This window comes from Pieris napi, chromosome 4 (genome assembly GCF_905475465.1).
Source record: "Pieris napi chromosome 4, ilPieNapi1.2, whole genome shotgun sequence".
NCBI lineage: Eukaryota > Metazoa > Arthropoda > Insecta > Lepidoptera > Pieridae > Pieris > Pieris napi.
Window position 1 is genome coordinate 2,977,795 of NC_062237.1, and position 17,334 is coordinate 2,995,128.

At 34.7% G+C, this 17,334-nt stretch overlaps 1 protein-coding gene across 3 annotated transcripts in view; it reads right to left on the reverse strand.

The window, feature by feature from the left end:
- Positions 1 to 905: 905 nt before the first annotated feature.
- Positions 906 to 17,334, reverse strand: part of LOC125048993 (tyrosine-protein kinase Src64B) — a 72,044-nt gene continuing 55,615 nt past the window's right edge. For 2 of the 3 annotated variants that reach the window (XM_047647988.1, XM_047647987.1), the window contains exons 2-7: positions 13,042 to 13,125; positions 6,310 to 6,447; positions 4,861 to 5,071; positions 3,495 to 3,748; positions 2,755 to 2,942; positions 906 to 2,251 (exon numbers count right to left, since the gene is read on the reverse strand). In XM_047647988.1, coding sequence (XP_047503944.1) covers positions 1,517 to 2,251; positions 2,755 to 2,942; positions 3,495 to 3,748; positions 4,861 to 5,071; positions 6,310 to 6,447; positions 13,042 to 13,090 — 1,575 coding nt within the window. In that variant the 5' untranslated portion in view covers positions 13,091 to 13,125 and the 3' untranslated portion in view covers positions 906 to 1,516. The remainder of the gene's footprint in view (positions 2,252 to 2,754; positions 2,943 to 3,494; positions 3,749 to 4,860; positions 5,072 to 6,309; positions 6,448 to 13,041; positions 13,126 to 17,334) is intronic. The other variant, XM_047647989.1, reaches the window with a different exon arrangement.

Consider the following 17,334-nt stretch of genomic DNA (forward strand, 5'->3'; position numbering starts at 1 on the left):
CGGTATATAAGAAATTTCTCAGAGATAAATGGCAACATTATAGACAGTATCAAAGTTATCTGTCAACTGGTGACAGTCTTCCGTTTGATTAAGAACACTCGAAACGTCAAGTATGTAAATAATGTAATTCGCTTTTAGACTCGATAAAGAAGTTTTATTTAAATGTGTATTGTTTTATAGTTTTTCTTGTTCTTTTCATATGCACTAAATCAGTCTTATTAAAAAATCTTACGTACGCATTCGTATACGAGTTCACTTATGACAGCTGAAAATACTTTCGATACCATATTCTTTATATAAATCTTTGAGGCCCTGAGCTAACAGTCAGGACTCGGCATTTAATACTAGCGTTAAGGAAGAATTTAATTTTGGTAATATTCCGAGAGCAAATTTTCCATACAAAAATAAGCTTTCGCTATTTTTTTTAAAGACCTCAATAAATGTAATAAGACTGATTTAGTTTTTAATTATTTTCTAATATATTTGTCATAGCAAACAGTCGGGCGATTTTTTGGACTCGATGCGTGCGCTACGAAAAGCCAATAATGAAGCTCACGTTCCTGTATCGTTCACTTCAGTATAAAAATACTAGAAATGGTCGTTATAGGTTAAGTGTTGCTGCAAACGAAAATTATTAATTAAATAATTCAAATATTTTTATTGAATGATTTGGGAGCGTTAAAGTATTACGTAACGAAGTTTGGGAGGGGGGGTCCTCATGAAAAACATTACGATGCGGGGCGGGGATTAAATTACGCGTTATTTTGTTAATATTATTGTCGACTCTCCAGTACTTTACACCACATAATGGTAATTTTTAGGATAAAGAGTCACTGGGTGGTCACGAAACGTTTCATATTGGGTACAGAAAAACGTTACGGCGCGTTACATGGGGGGGGGGGGGTCAATAAACTCCAAAAATTGCAAGACGTAATACTTAAACGCTCCCTTTGTAAAATTCAAAATATTATTTTCAATTTAACCACAAATTATAAATGGACGTTTCGAGTGCTTTTCTGCTGTCAGCGACTCTGTTAAAAGAATCTAATTAAGGCCCGTATTCTAGAAGCAATCAAAATTAAATCAAATGTCAACAGCTGTCAATTTGACACATTTGACAGCGCTTAAAACGAGATTGGTTGAAATCAAACACTATCTGAACAACATATCTGTTTATAAGCTACGCGATGAAGCAAATCTAATAATCCGTTGAAATTACGTTGCGTATTTAGAAACCGAAAGTAATTTAGTTGGCGTGTAAATTGACATCTATATACCGGAATAAATCATGTCTAATTCACAATTGTGTATTTTTAATTATAAGCCGTCGTTATTGCAAATAAACGCGTTTTATTCCCGTAAAATATATTTTGTTTATGTATCAAAGCTGCACCCGTTTAAATCCGTAAACATTTTGCAGCCAACACTTTCCCTAAAGCAAATCCATTCATTCGCTAAGGACCCTACACATCGTCTCCAACACAAGCACATCACTAGCTACGTTTATATCACAGCACTAGTCCTGCACTTCTCTGTACGGTATTTCACTGGTCACTGTGAACGATTCGAAATAATGGTTCAAGAACTCGAATGTCGGCCTCTTCTCGGGTATCGCGTCCCAACATTGGAGCATAAGTCTATAAATGTCGTCGGGCAAATAGTGCCCCACGGGTTTGGGCATCCTATACCCCCTCTCCACCTGCTCGATGACTTCCTTCCCGTGCAACCCCGGGTACGGTATCTGGCCGTACGTGAAGAGCTCCATCAGGAGTATTCCGTACGACCACACGTCGCTCTTTATCGAGAACCGGCCGTAGATGATCGCTTCGGGTGCGGTCCATTTGACAGGGAACCGCGAGCCCTGTTTGGGGCAGTATTCGTTGTCTTCTATCACTCGGGCCAATCCGAAATCGCATATTTTGGCGACGTTGTTCTCTCCAATGAGTACGTTGCGAGCCGCCAGGTCCCGGTGTATGAGGAGTTTGGACTCGAGATACTCCATTCCGGAGGCGACCTGAGCGGCAACGTAGACTAGATCTTCGAAGTGGAGGGATTTGCCTTCGCCGTTTCTGAGGAATTCTAGTAGAGACCCCTTGCACATGTACTCTTGGACTATGTAGACGGGTTCCTGTTGGGAACATACAGCGTATAGTGCGACCAATCGCTTGTGACGGAACTTCTTCATGATGGCGGCTTCTTGGAGGAACGCTTGCTTCGACATTGTACCTTCTCGTAGAGTTTTGACGGCGACCTGGAAAAAGTTTGAAGGCTTTGAGAAAGATTAGTTTAAAGATAACATTCGTATGTCTTGCAGTAATCGTGGAGAGACAAAGTGGTCTAAGATAGTATTATGAAGAAAATTAAAAAAATTGGAACTTTTTTTATTTAGTAAAGAAATAAACTTATATATAGTTAGAATTTTATATACAATCTCAGAACTGTACTTTAATTATTACTTATTAAGGTACCATTCAGTATAGAAGAAATAAAACCTTTTTACAAATTTATATTTTTTTTAAAAGAACACATAATTAAGAACATACATATACAAAAATAACGCACACATATTACATAATTTATATCGTAATATTTACGTAGCAATAAATATTTAATTTTATATAGCTTATTTTCTTATAATTTGATAACATGATATACTAACTAATCTACCCTAAATTTTCTCTTAAGATAAAGTATCTTTGAACCGAAAATCTATTGACGCATTACAATTTAAAAAAACACACTTATAACACTAACCTCTATACTATTGCACCACTTGCCGTAGTAGACTTCACCAAAGTTCCCCTGCCCCAGCTTCTTGATCAGCTGTATCTGGGCCCTTGGGATCTCCCATTTGTCCCGCGACTCCGGTCCCAAATCCCACATTTGGGGCTCCGGTTTGGGGCAAGGCCGGGCCAGCACATGGCAGAGGCCTAGCGCGTTCTCTGAAATGCGTTAGTTATCATTATTTATATTTAGCTTTTTGTTAGTTTAAGCGTTATAGTAAGTACATAGTTAAATATATATTTCTGAATACATATATAAATATTACATTAAAATAAAATAAATCAGTGGCGCTACAACCTCTTTTAGGTCTTGGCCTCAGATTTCTGAATCTGTTTCATTATCTTTTTTTTAATCTAATAGGCAAGTAATCAGCCTCCTGTGCTTGACACGCCGTCGACTTTGGTCTAAGACAAGTTTTCTTTCACCGTTCGAGCAAATATTAAATGCGCACATAGAAAGAAAGTCCATTAGTGCACAGCCGGGGATCGAACCTACGAACTCAGGTATGAGAGTCGCACGCTGAAGCCACTAGGCCAACACTGCTCTATATAAATAAAATGCTCTGATAAATATCACTAAAATTCAATATTCTATTTAAAGTAAATCTGGTTACGTAATACTTGAACGGCCCCTTAAAGGTTGTAGCACCTTTAGTATATATATATATATATATATATATATATATAACGTCGAATAAACAAATAACTCACTCGTATAAGACATAACAAGGGCGGGAAGACTCGGGAATGTTTGATTGGTCGCGATATAAAACCCTCCATTGTCCAATGGCTTGATCTTATAATGCTTCACGTGGTAACCTCTGCCTTCTTCCCAGTCTTTGACGCTAAGGCTGAATCCATGAGGGTTGTGCTCCGCGGGCCTCACTAAGAACGTGCCTCGAGGGTTGATCTCAGCTAGGAGAAGCTTGTCCGCCTCTTTTCTCGACACGTGGGGGAAAAACCAACTGAAAATATAAATAACAATTTTAATGACATGAAATAAATCATATTCGTTTTGTTCTTCAATTGCTCTCTTAATTGTAATAAATGATGTTGCAACAATAGCATAGTACAGTTTGAGTTGGGCTGTATGACAGAGGTATGAATTTGTTCATGAATCGTACTTAGACTCAAACTCAATAACTATATTCATATAGGTAAACAAGTACACTTAAGAACGTTAATAGAAAATATATTTAATTGTTTCTAAATTTACATTTACTACTAGTTCGCAAGTCAAGTGCGTAAAGCGGGCAAGAAGACCTGGCAAGTAACTCTCCGCCACTCTTTTTAATCGCAAAGTTTTGCGTCATACAAATTGAATTGTTTGAACTGGAACAAATCAATCCCAAGGATTAGGTCATTTTTAATATTCGTCAAATTTATAAAAAGCTTTATTGATATTTCAGTGATAACTCTCTGATTTCGCTTGGGAGTTGCAAAAACGAACACTATTTATCATCTGGAGCCTGGTTGGTCGTACGCTTGAAGTAGTTCTGTTTCGGGTATTATACTGGTGACTTTCATTTGTTTTAAAATCGTTTATATTTTTTTCTACAGACAACACAACAAAAACAGTCAGTCTTACGTCATAATGCAGACGTCCAGATAATAAGGATATTTGTCTCGAAGTTCAACAGTAATATTTAGTTGCGATGACATCATACCCTAAAACGCGCGAAGTCATTTCTAATCTCGCTGCTGGCCAACTGGTCGGTTAGTCAGCGGTGAGACTCGTCAAGGATCCCCCCTTTACGTTGGACGAACAGTATACTTTCTTCCTTCCAGAATAAATAAATAATGAATCATTTATTTGCTAGTGGTACATTTATATCGATCAATTATAAACATCCGTACAATCAGCCACACAAAAATAGGCATGCAAATGTCACATTAATTTTTATTAAGTCATATCGTTAAAACTTCTGTCATAATAATAAGTCAAGCACTTTAAAATTAATAGTTGTCAAATTTATGGGCCAAATATTCAACCGCCAATAAAGTCAATATCTTGTGATGGTGTACTATTCCTCCAACCTAAAGGGTGCAATACCAATGATATTTCAGTAAGACTTACTCTTCACATTCAACAGAGCTCTCTTCCGCCACAAAGTTAGCTGGCACCAATCCCTCCCGTCTCGTTGTGAGATGGAGTACCCTCCACCAGTCTGTTTCCGCGTCGCTCAGCACTTCCATACGATCGCCCTTCCGAAATGAGATGTCGGATTCTGCGCGCGCGGTGTAGGCGCATAGCGCTTTTACCACTCGACGACCACCGTTTGATATACCTGAAAACAATGGTATTACATGTTTCATGTTTCTTTTTTTCTTTTTTTAGTTTTTCTCTTTAACTAGGGTTGCCTGGAAGAGATCGCTTATTAGCGATAAGGCCGCCCGTTGCATCCCTTATAATTTTTATGTATTGTGTTTCTTTTATTTGCAACGAAGTGTAAATAAATAAATAAAAAATATTACAAATGTTTTTACAAGATTGTATAAAACGTGATATCAATTTTTTTTTGCGCGTAACATTTTTCATACGAATACATTATGCTGGTGTTATTCGAGTGGGCTTATCAAAATCAAGAGCTACTGTGTTTGTTTGACTGACACTTTGTAGCAAGGATGCCTTATAAAGAAATTCCAAAATGTTCTCTATGTAATATCAATATGGAGTGTTATTGAAAAACAAACACGTCTTTACGGTCCTACGTTTAAATTCTGTATACGCAAACAGATGTACATACCCAAAATACACACACAAAAATTAGATTCACAAATCAGCGCGGCAGATGGCGCTGCAGTCGGTACTTTCATACTTTGTTTAATATCCTAATCGCTTGAATTATCATGCAGGACAACTTCTGTCGGGTATATAAATAAATTATTGTGAGAGCTTTGTATATTTGTCTGAATATTACATCAAAGGAAGGTAAAATAGGCCGGTAATAAGCGAGTTTATTAGCGTTTCCAATGTATTGCAGAATGCAGATAAATCCTCAATATAGGTTAACTGCATTAGCGTAAATAATTTTCGCATAACAATATCAAGATGGTTCTAAAGGCGCGGTTTCATTACCGAAAATTATTAACAATTTTAATCTGTCAGCAATAACTAAATTCCTTACATCTATAACGTCAAAAACCCTGGCTGTGCACGATATAAGATCCTAGCACTGGACAATTATTATTATTACAGATACGGGCAAACATCTTGAACAAATGTCCTTGCCTGCGCAGAAGCGATTTTAAGGTATCACTGGCGGTGTGATTGGTAAATCAGTTGACGTTTGTGTGTGTGTATGTGTACGAACTTTCCCCCACTCCCTTGTTTAATGCTCAAGAAGCTTGCTGGTATCTGTAGCAACAATATCAACAGGCTTTGCGTGATCCCACTACCAGTGAAGACCTTCCAATGAAGAGTAGGTAGGATCCAGATTGACGAATGACGAATGAGATTTTCCAAGAAAAGCCCGTTCTAAATGCTCCACCGTAACAAAGATCTTCGTAAAACAGTTATACTCACATGCTCCTGGATTTCGTGTCCTGACGATATCTGCAGGTCTTCTTGATACTGCTCGATTGTTCGGCTCGCCGGTATAACGTGTCTCCAGTGATGGACACGCCGTGAATCCTGCCTCGTTCTTTTTGTAGGCTGGATATACTGAAACGTAGAGTCATGTTCGTAAGTAAGTCTACAACACAATTGAAGGTTTAATAAAGCTACTATTTAAAAAATCAATGAAAATTCAGATAGGTACTGTAGACTATAGGAAGTCATGACAATATGAGATCAATATTCTATTCTAAATTTAAATTATTTTATTCGACACTATACTATGTGCGCTGTAGTATTGTGCGGGTATAGGTGACCATGTTTTTTTTCTTTGCTCCCATGGCGCAGGCTACAGTCTTTCGACCATACCGCCAAGTCTTTCGACCTTAAGTGTCAAAATTTAATACATTTTTTAAACAAAACCAAAGAGAGCGTACCTTACTACAGCTATAAAACACAAATTTCTGTAGGCTTCTATATAACCAAGTGACAATTTTTTACTTCTAAAAAGACATCGACATCAAATATTCTTAAACTAGAAACAGTTTTAATTGGACTCTATCGTCGTTTTAGGGACTTTTCTAACTTATCATTTATGTTTCCCATCGTATATACCTTCCCTGAGACATCCGAGACAAACGAACAGCAATTCATTTATATACATTTAAAACTTTTTCATAGAATGGTGAAGCGTCATTTTCCGACACTTATAAATAGATTTCCTTACAATTCCGCACGTTACTCAAGTTGTATAAAATGAATAATTACTAGCTATTATTATAATTATTACAATTCGATTTTCATAATTTACAAAGCTGTTATATAAAGTTACCCAAACGATGTATGGAACTTGTATTCAAATTCGCTGTCTACGTACACAAGTGGATAAAAAATGCACTTTCACTCAAAAATTAGAAGACTAGGTGACGTTCAAAACGGTCATATTAATTTATATTGTAATCATGTAGAAAGTGCTGCATCACTTCCTGATTTCAAGTTTTCGACGCAATAAGTGCAGAAAGTTTTCTAATTGTTCGCATGCTGTTAACAGTTTAAGGAAAGTGTATATGAATTAAATTTCAAACCTGAATCTAGTCGAAGTCTAAGGAAAAGATTCAGAGGCGCTAAGTGCGACTCAAATGTTAAAAACGTATTGGATTTTGACATACGAGACTTAGTTCGCACTGAGCCTCAATAGGAATCTTATCCTAACTAAAATATGTATTTTCTTTACCAAACAAAGCCATTCTTTACCTACTTAGTACTTCAATTTATAACGTTTTTGTTCAGCTATCTTTATATGAAAATATTTTTCAAACTAGAAATAATATAAGTTCATACACGTTTGTTAATTTATAGGACATGACTGCAGCAAGCTAACTGAATGTAGTCATACCATCTAGGGATAAATGTTCTAAATGTCAAAACGTTTTAAAAAATATCCGTAATACCTTCACCGTTCCAGCAAATAAAATAAAATAAATATGTTTATTATGGAACATAAGATACATGTATCACTTATTCCACGTCATTAAATTTGAATTTGTAGGCATCCCTACTCATCGGCAAAGAAGACAGAGGGTGTAGGCCGAGAGAAAAAGCCGGCGTAAAAAACTCTCGGTACTCTTTTAAAATAGCAAATCATCAAACAACACTTATTTTAAAACAAATATCGCAAATTAATTAAAAGTAGCCTGTCTAGCACTAGTCCCAGGCCCTTTTATCAACTAGATAATCGTTGACTTTATATAGTAAGCCTTTTTACACAGCTTTTCTTTAATACATTTCTTAAATTTATTGAAAGGCAGAGATAAAAGAGCCTCTGGGATTTTATTAAAGAAGAGTATCCCTTTCCCCAAAAAAGAATTACTAACTTTAGATAGTCTAGTACGGGGAAATTGCAGCCTGCGTTTGTTCCGTGTATTATTAACATTGTGCGTATGTTCTATTCTAGTAAACTTATCACTATTTTTGTATACATACATAAATGTTAAATGCGCACATAGAAAGAAAGTCAAACTCTCAGGTATTAGAGTCGCACGCTGAAGCCACTAGGCCAACACAGCTCAACTGTTTACGGATAGTTTAATATTGTATTAGGATTGTATCGTTTGCTGTTTCATTATTCTAATTTGTGTGTTCTATTAACTATTCTTTGCCTTGTTAATGTGTAAACATAATCTAGTTAGGTTCGAGAAGTTCTAAAACGGTAGTAAGTAACACCATTTTAATCATAGCAGAAATTCAATCAGATACGCCACTTAAAGCGATTGCTTTTAAACTAGAATCCCTTCACCATTGAACGCTAACAAAGACAGCAATGAACCAGAAACGGCGCCAAGAAACTGGAACACTCGTATTCAGAAGATTATTTGTGAGATGGGGCCGATATTGTGAACGCTACTTACACTTGACCGGAGATTAATAGGGCTTTGGCCCCTCTTCAACTTGTTATCACTAATGTAAATGATAAATTAAGCGACAGTATGCTGATACAATATGGATATCCACATCTTAACGATTTATATTTTCTTTTAGGAACATCAAGCAAATGTAATTCTTAAAACTTAACAAAATGAACGTATATATCCATTTGGGCCTCAACCACATTTAAAGATCTAATACATATATAAAATTCTCGTGTCACAATGTTCGTTCCCATACTCCTCCGAAACGGATCGAACGATTCTTATGAAATTTTTTATGCATATTCAGTAAGTCTGAGAATCTTTCAAACCCCTAAATGTTAAGGCTGGTCCACCCCTAAATTTTGATTTTAATTTTTTAGATACAGCATCCAAAAATACAATACAACCCTTAATTTTCACCCCTCTACGATCAACCCCTATTATTTATTTGTTGATTAAAATCTTATACTTGAACTCTGAGGTTTATATAGAGAAAAATCACAGAAAAACCTAAAAAGTTTTCATTCCGGAAAACCGAACAGTCTCTGGGGTAGCATAGCAAAATGTTCCATGTTGGTATGTACTAAAAAGGTAAGTAAAATCACATTAAGGAGAAACGAAGTTGGCCGGGGCAGCTATTTAAAATATAAAATTAACACAAAATCCAGAATAGAAATATAAAACACGTAGAAATTCTTGAGGAGGTCTAAGAGGTTCGTTTGAGACGAATCAAACGAAGCATTCTATTTCGAGGTCATGCTTATTTGTAAATTGCTTTAAAATTTCCACGAGCCCACTTAAAGTTTAAACCTCGCAAGCCTTCATTTGCATCAATAGTGACCTCACTAAAACGTACGTAAATAAGTGGGTGAAATATCGTGCGAAAACATCTTTCCATTGTTCTTGGTTTGAAGACGTTGATTCGCGGTGTTTAACTACAATGATTGAATATTCGTCACAAGTTTTACGTTTATGGATTTCTCTAGAATAAAATCAAGCTAGTATGACATACGTATTTTATGCTAGAAGTGTGTCTTTAAATAGGGCAAGAGGCAATAGACCTAATGTCAGTGGGTTTATATGATCTGACTCGATTGTTTACTGACAAATTTAAATTGAGTCGAGTACAACATGACGTCATAGATAAAAGATACGTAACACATCGGAGAATTCATCAAAAATCTTGAATCGAGCATTTATAATAATTTATTCTAATTAGATAACAGAGATCCATTTAAGTTAGTAAATACAACGTAAAGACTAGTTTTAGTCAAGTCAAGTTAAATCATTTATTTCAATTAGACCACCTAAAATGGCACTCTTGAACGTCAAATGAAATATAAAGATGATTCTAGTTGCCCCTTTCAAAAGGTAGCTTCGTGTGGAGAGGAATGGGAAAGAAACTCCACACTTACTCTTTTAAAATAGGTTTACAATATTTTGTATACATTAGTTTAATAATTATAGTAACAACATCAACAACAAATAAAAATAAATTAAAAATTAAATAAAAATCCTACGCGTACTTGTCTGTGCTCACAAGCGTACGCACAAACTGCCAAACAATTTGCAAATGAATACAATCATCTATTGTACTAAGGATACTGTTTTTACTGCCGTTCTTTTCCAACTGATCACCCAGAGGCCAGAAGACATCAGTATGAACCTGGGCAATCACGCATCGTACAGACGTTATTCAAAATTCAATAAACCATTTACTCATTTAGGTAACACGATGTAGGTACACTTATGAACGTCAATAAAGAAATTCATATTTAATGCTTCTAATTTTACATTTATTTATTAACACTTTGTTGCATTAACATAATAAAAATTGAACATAATTAAATGAAAATGAACTGGCGGCCTTATCGCTTTCGAACGATCTCTTCCAGGCAACCAGTGTAAAAAAAGTATTACATTAGATAAGCAAGAAGTGCAAAAATACATATAATACATATTAGTTATTAAGGCAAAACTAAACTAAAAAAGGATACATGAAAAATAAAATTTACTGCCAGTTCTCAAATCAAAGGCGTAGAACGGACGAGAAGAACTGGCAATAAACTCTCCGCCACTCTTTCGCCAAGTTTTTTTATTATATTAAACGCGCAAGGCACTTAGCAAGCCTGCAGTACAAGCTCATCCATGCTGTGCATTAATGCGTTGTCTGACGTCATACGATGTGATTTTGTTATTGTACTTTGTCAAGACCATGTCAAATCAGTAAAGCCTAATCTACTCGACCAATTGTTATAATAGCGTAAATAATATTATTGAAGTGAAACTTCTTGACCGGGGTTGGAAAAAAATTTAGTGTAACATTTTTTCGTTACGCGTCACATTTTTCGGTTACGCGCCATCTTTTGAAGTGAAACTTCTTTATCGACGTATGGGAGAAATTTTGTAGCAGGTTACGCGCCATGTTGCTTTTTGAAGTCAAACTTCTTTATCGGCGTTGGAAAAAAATTTACACACATTTGTCACATTTTTCGGTTACGCGCCATCTTTTTCTTGTCCCTACCACGGTTGATCCGAAGAGATTCGAAGCCATTAGTAACAAAAATATATAATAACGATAACAATGATAGTAATACTAATAATTCTATTACAATTAATGAAATTCTGTAATAATCTTAGTACTACATAGTAGTACAGTAATAAGTTAAAATGAAATAATTGTATTTGTATTCATGTCTATGATAATAAAAGCCTTTTGTTAAACTTTATCTAATTTAACTTTATTTAACCAATTTCTGTAAAGTTGCATATAGTAGATCATTTTTCGAAAAATAAGGTCATAAAGAAGTTTCACTTCTTACGTGTGTACACCTAGTACACGCACACATTTTTTGACGATAACGTCTTTAAAACGTTCAGAAACTTGTGTCACACCAAAACCTCACGAGCGCGATCGCAGGTATAACGAGAGAGAGACGGACCGATCTCCCGTCTCATCTCGAGCGCTACCAGTCATTCCGTGAAACTTGTCACGCGGAATCCTCACGAGCGGAGGCTGGCATAGCGTTCGAGTGAGTGGACCGATCTTCCGTCTCGTTATCACGTAAACATCTCGATCGTAAACCTACTTTACAAACAACCAATATTTTTTTTATACACATTCTCAGTGTCGACTAGTAAAAATTCACTTTCGTTAATAGTTCATCAATGTTAATATTTTGCGAGAAGGCGATTACAGTCCCTCTGTGGCTGTGGGGGAGATTAGGTTTGTTTACTCTGTTTTGGCAGGCTGTAATCCTCTTTGCGGTGCTCGTTTTGTGTAATGTCTGCAATGTTATGATTAAACTCCCGCAGGTAAACAACTCTTAGAATAAGTAGTTACGGTTTAGTAGCAATCCCTTGTCGTGCAAAATACAATCTCTTTCGTTTTCCTTTCTATTTATAAGGATACAGACGGAAACTGATTGCATAACTTTTCTTACATCCATTTCGTTTGTCTACAGGTTAGTTGCTCAGAATCACTAAATTTTTCACGTTCCTGTTTCCCTAACTTAATCTAAAAGTTAGGTTAAATGTTCTGTTATATTGAACAAGTTTGTAATTTTATATTATAACTAGCTGGCCTGGCGAACATCGTACCGCCTAACAGTCGAATCTTTATTTGTTTAAAATACTTATTCTGCCATTCGGGACACCGGTCGAGAAAAAAAGAAATTTGATAATACAACAAATACAAATATAAAAATTTACCTTCCCGGAACCCCTCCACTAACACTTGAACTTTATGATATGGTATTAAAGTTCAAATTGACTTTTAAGTATTATTACGAATATTTTGTATGGGAATATAGAAAAGTGTTGTTTTTAAACTTTTTCACTCAATTTTTTTTAATTTTTCTCCGTAAGAACCATCCTCGTACTTCAAGGTATATTATAAAAAAAAATCAGACAAATCGGTCAAGCCGTTTTCATGTTATGTCGTGACAACGGAAAATGGGTTTCATTTTTATATATATAGATAATAATTGTTTGCCTTTATATTCCGACAATCTGTATTCTTTAATATATTTTCCCTGCAGTATATCTCGGAATTCGGTGTGCCTCTTGGCAAAAGCCTTCTCTAACCCTTTCCACTGCTCTCTATCTTTTGCGAGTCTCCTCCAGTTGAAGCCTGCAGTAAGTTTGAGTTCGTCCACCCATCTTTTATCGGCCGTTTCCTTGCTTTCCGTCTTTACGGTACCATTAGGTACGTCAATATTTTGCTCCATTTTTCACGGTCGCTCCTAGCATTTTTTTTAGATTGTTAGAATATTTTTTTATTGTTATAACTTACCCAAAGGTCTGTCGGGATCGTGACGGCGGCTGCAGCACTTGTTGCCCATGGCGCGGCCGCCCGCTATGCCGCGCCAAGCCGCTTCTATTAACAAAAAATAAAAAATCAGCACTTAAGGTCATTCAAATATGGCGATAAACCGTCAATAATGTCACTTTTCATCTGCATAACAATCGTTTTTAACCAATTTCAAATAGGCAGTTATTTCATGATCTAAATAGACCATCTTATTATCAAGGATTCCAGTATTGTCCACAAACTTCTAATTAAGATAAATAAATGTATTACACTACCTAAATAAGGATTTCCTTTTCAGTTGAGAAGTATTTGAAGTCCGTTAATTTTTTTAATCACTTTTAATTCTATCGTCTTCACTAGAAATGCTTGTAACTGGCAAAATTATTTTATTAAGAATTTCAATGTTACTTTGATGTATAGCACAAAACAATGAACTAAATAAATCTTATGTTAAATGCTTCTGTATATAAACACAGTAGACTATTGTAACTAATCAGTAAAATTGAAGATACGATAATTTGCACAAGGTAAACTAAAATTTTTGGAATTTAAATTTTTAGATATAGTAATTGGAAACCTATCAAATGTATTATCAGTGTCACGTGTATTGTGTCACGAGTTGTGTATAATTTTAATTCGTTCCACATTATTTTAATTTTAACGAAATATGAATAGCAACACATTTTCATTTAAATATAATTTGGAACAAATTATTCTTGTAACCGATTTCTTTAATACGTGCTATTTTTAGCTTCTTGGTTGGAATCTTCCATAGTACGCTTCACTAAGTTCTTTTGCGAACAAGCTAGGTGTAGAATCGGTTCCCAGTGGAGGTTTTCCCTGGGAAATACGATATAATAAATATAAAATAAAGAGCTTAGAAACACACGAACCATAATGGGGGTCTATGGGCTGCTGGGAGGTGGATATAAAAAAAAGTGCGTGCGTAGAAAGTACACATGTCAGAAGAGAAATTTCTTTGTAAATTAATGATTACTAAGGTAAAAGGCCCAATAGATGATCATGTACCAGTATATGATCACTCCATGTATTCGTATATCTATATTCACACTGTTTACACACTATATACGTGCTAATGATAATATAAATAAATAAAAAATTTATAAATTTAATTATCATTAAAATATTAAGTGTAGAAAATGAATACAAATAATAAATTCATTTTTTTCTTCGATAATAAAATGACGTGGAATTTTAATTTACAATTAGTCATTTGAGATTTCAATTATTTTGCATAAAATATGTAATACTAATTAAATATGTAATATACATGTATAAATATGTAATCTTTACGAAATTTTAATTTTAAAAATAGAATTTCTGTAAGTTAATTCACCCTTCTCACTCTCTCTCAATCGCTTTTTCTTCGACAAAAACGCTGCACATCTTCGAGACGTTCCGTAAAATTTTTACCCTCATGCGCCCAAAAGAAGTTTCACTTTAGAAAATGTGTAATGTAAAGATTCTTTATAATTCTTAGCTAAATCTTTAGGATTCTGGTTTTCCTAACGATACGATAAAACGAGCACTCCATACATTTTTATCTCAACCAGTTATAATGACACAATTAGCTAAACGTATTACATGATAAATATAATTAGTTGCGTTAATGTGAACCAACAAATGTTACAATTTATTTATTTTATTTAACACTGCATTTAAGTACACGATTATGTAACTTCAATAACAAGCTATCCCCAGACATGAATTTGAAACCAACCTTTTTAATTCTAGGCCATAATATTTCTGAATCTTTTTATGATTTAATAGACAAGTAGATAATCAAATCAGCCTCCTGCGCCTGACACACCGTCGACTTTTTGGGAACTAAGGCTAGCAGGTTTCCTCAAGATTTTTCCTTCACCTAGAAAGAAAGTCTATTGGAAAGCCGGAGACCAAACCCACGACTACCACGGATGACGCACGCTTAAGCAATTAGGCCAATACCGATCGCCAAATATACCCTACTAATAAAAAAAATACTATGGGGGTAGTCAAAAATACATACGAATTTAGAACAAATGTTACACCCTAAAGTAAAAATCGTTATTCCTAATTACAAGTATTTTTATCAGCTTATCAATGTCAACAAATGCTTCCCACGAAGATAAGGAACGATACGTGATCGGAAACGATCGACAGTGATTTATGTTTTACAATATTTGAGAGTCATCTGATAAATCATTGTGTTTGGATTTCTTTTTCCAAATTTTGTTGTATATTCTTTAAGATTTGATTCGCTTATGTTGAAGTGATTTGATACTAAGCCGTTGCGTTGTAAAGACAATTCTTATTATTTCTTGGAGAGAATTTTAACTATGAGCACTATATAGTATATATATATATAGATTTTCAGCTATGAGGTTGTTCAAGCAAGCTTTATTAATCCTCGATAGTACAGATAAGCATTGTAAGGAAACCGGCATGTCGTAGTTTAATATTTAGACACTACACATAACGAACGTTTATTTTTATAAAGTATATCTGCACAAATAATTTAACATTACGATCTAGCCTAATTTAAGACTAATATGTAATTTAAGTGTAACCTAATTTACTAAAAAGGATTTAACATAAAAAGAGTCCAATAACACTACCTACAGTCTCAAATAAAACTCTGTCCTTGTATACTATTTAAATTTTAAGAGATCAAAGTAATACAACTAAATATACCTGCCCATTGCCCAACAAAACATAAAACCTACACCTTTTTATAACTAATTATAAATAATGCATCTCATAACTAATTATAAATAGTACAATTCTTGTAAATTCAGTCATATATTCACTTATGTAAACGAAATCGGTCTGCGTTTTCTGCTTATCAAAATAACCTTTTCCATCTATCTAATTATCTATATTTAGTACAAACTACCTGATGCTAATGTTTGGAATGATCGAAGTTCGATAAGATTCAAACTGTCACTGAGAAGTATTCAATACTATAATAAGTTGGTTTATACATTACTAACACACAACTTTTAAGCTTTTAAATGAGTAGATTGATGAAACAATGTTTGAGGTTTCTTTATAATATATGTTATATAAATCGTACAGTATTGTTTGCATTCAAATTTCATATATAAGAAGGGATTGATGATGAAACTTTCATTTCTTTAAAGGTACACTGCCACAGGGACCAAACTTTAAATTTATTTTAGTTTTCTATTTTTACTATAAAGGTTAAAATTGTAAATACTTATATTTATGAGTTAATATTAGTTCTCTGTTCACTAAATTACTTACTTTTCTATGCATAAATGAAAAATTGCTTGTATTTTTGTGTTAGTAAGGAATAAACCCAAAAACTTCTGTTCCGATTTCAAAAGTTATCTCAAAGTGACCTTTACAAAATAAAGAAATATTCAGCCATGACAAGCTAGGACTGGGTTTAGTTACATTATTGTATATTATGTACATAAGCAATCAATGAAATAGTTTGTAATTATTATATTTGTATATTTTGTACGCTTTATAAAATCATATTAACATTTTTTTTTAAGTAATAGGAGGCAAACGGGCAGGAGGCTCACCTGATGTTACCCATGGACACTCACAATGCCAGAAGTGCAAGTGCGTTGCCGGCCTTGTAATACTTCTGTGGGCAGCTGGTTCCACATAGTGGTGGTGCGCGGCAAAAACTGCCTTAGAAAACGCTCAGTTGTGGAACGACGGACGTCGAGGTGATACGGATGGTTTTTAAGGTATTAATTTTAATTTATAATTTGTTAAATACATTTAACAAAACTGAAAAACTATCTACTAAGTCTGAATCGTTTCCTGAAAAAGCTGGGTGCGAGCTAAGTATTTCGAGTGCAATAATAGTTGAGCAACAACAATTAACGAAAAAGCTAAAACTTCAATTGCAACTCTCAAGTCCCATTTCAATTTCACTTTTTGAAGCCTAATTTTAATCCTGTTTGAAATGGCTATTTTGACTTCAATAGAATTAATGGTAGATAGCGTGGAAGAAGGTGTACCGTTCTTCTGACTTAAAGGAAGAATCCTCGAACAGCCTTACTGACTGGCCAGCCCGAAGGCTTAGATCGAGAAGTTCCATATATCCTTAGAGGCCGGAATAACTTAGGGCGTTTCAGGGTACGACGACATCGCAGTGATTTGAAAGCTCAGATTTAATGCGTAAACGCGCAACAATAGTGAATTATTTATTATACTGAAATTTCTTCATTTCAATTAATCAAAGAATAAATGTATGTCTTAGCGATGGCTGCAAGCTGCCCTTGCTCCTACTTA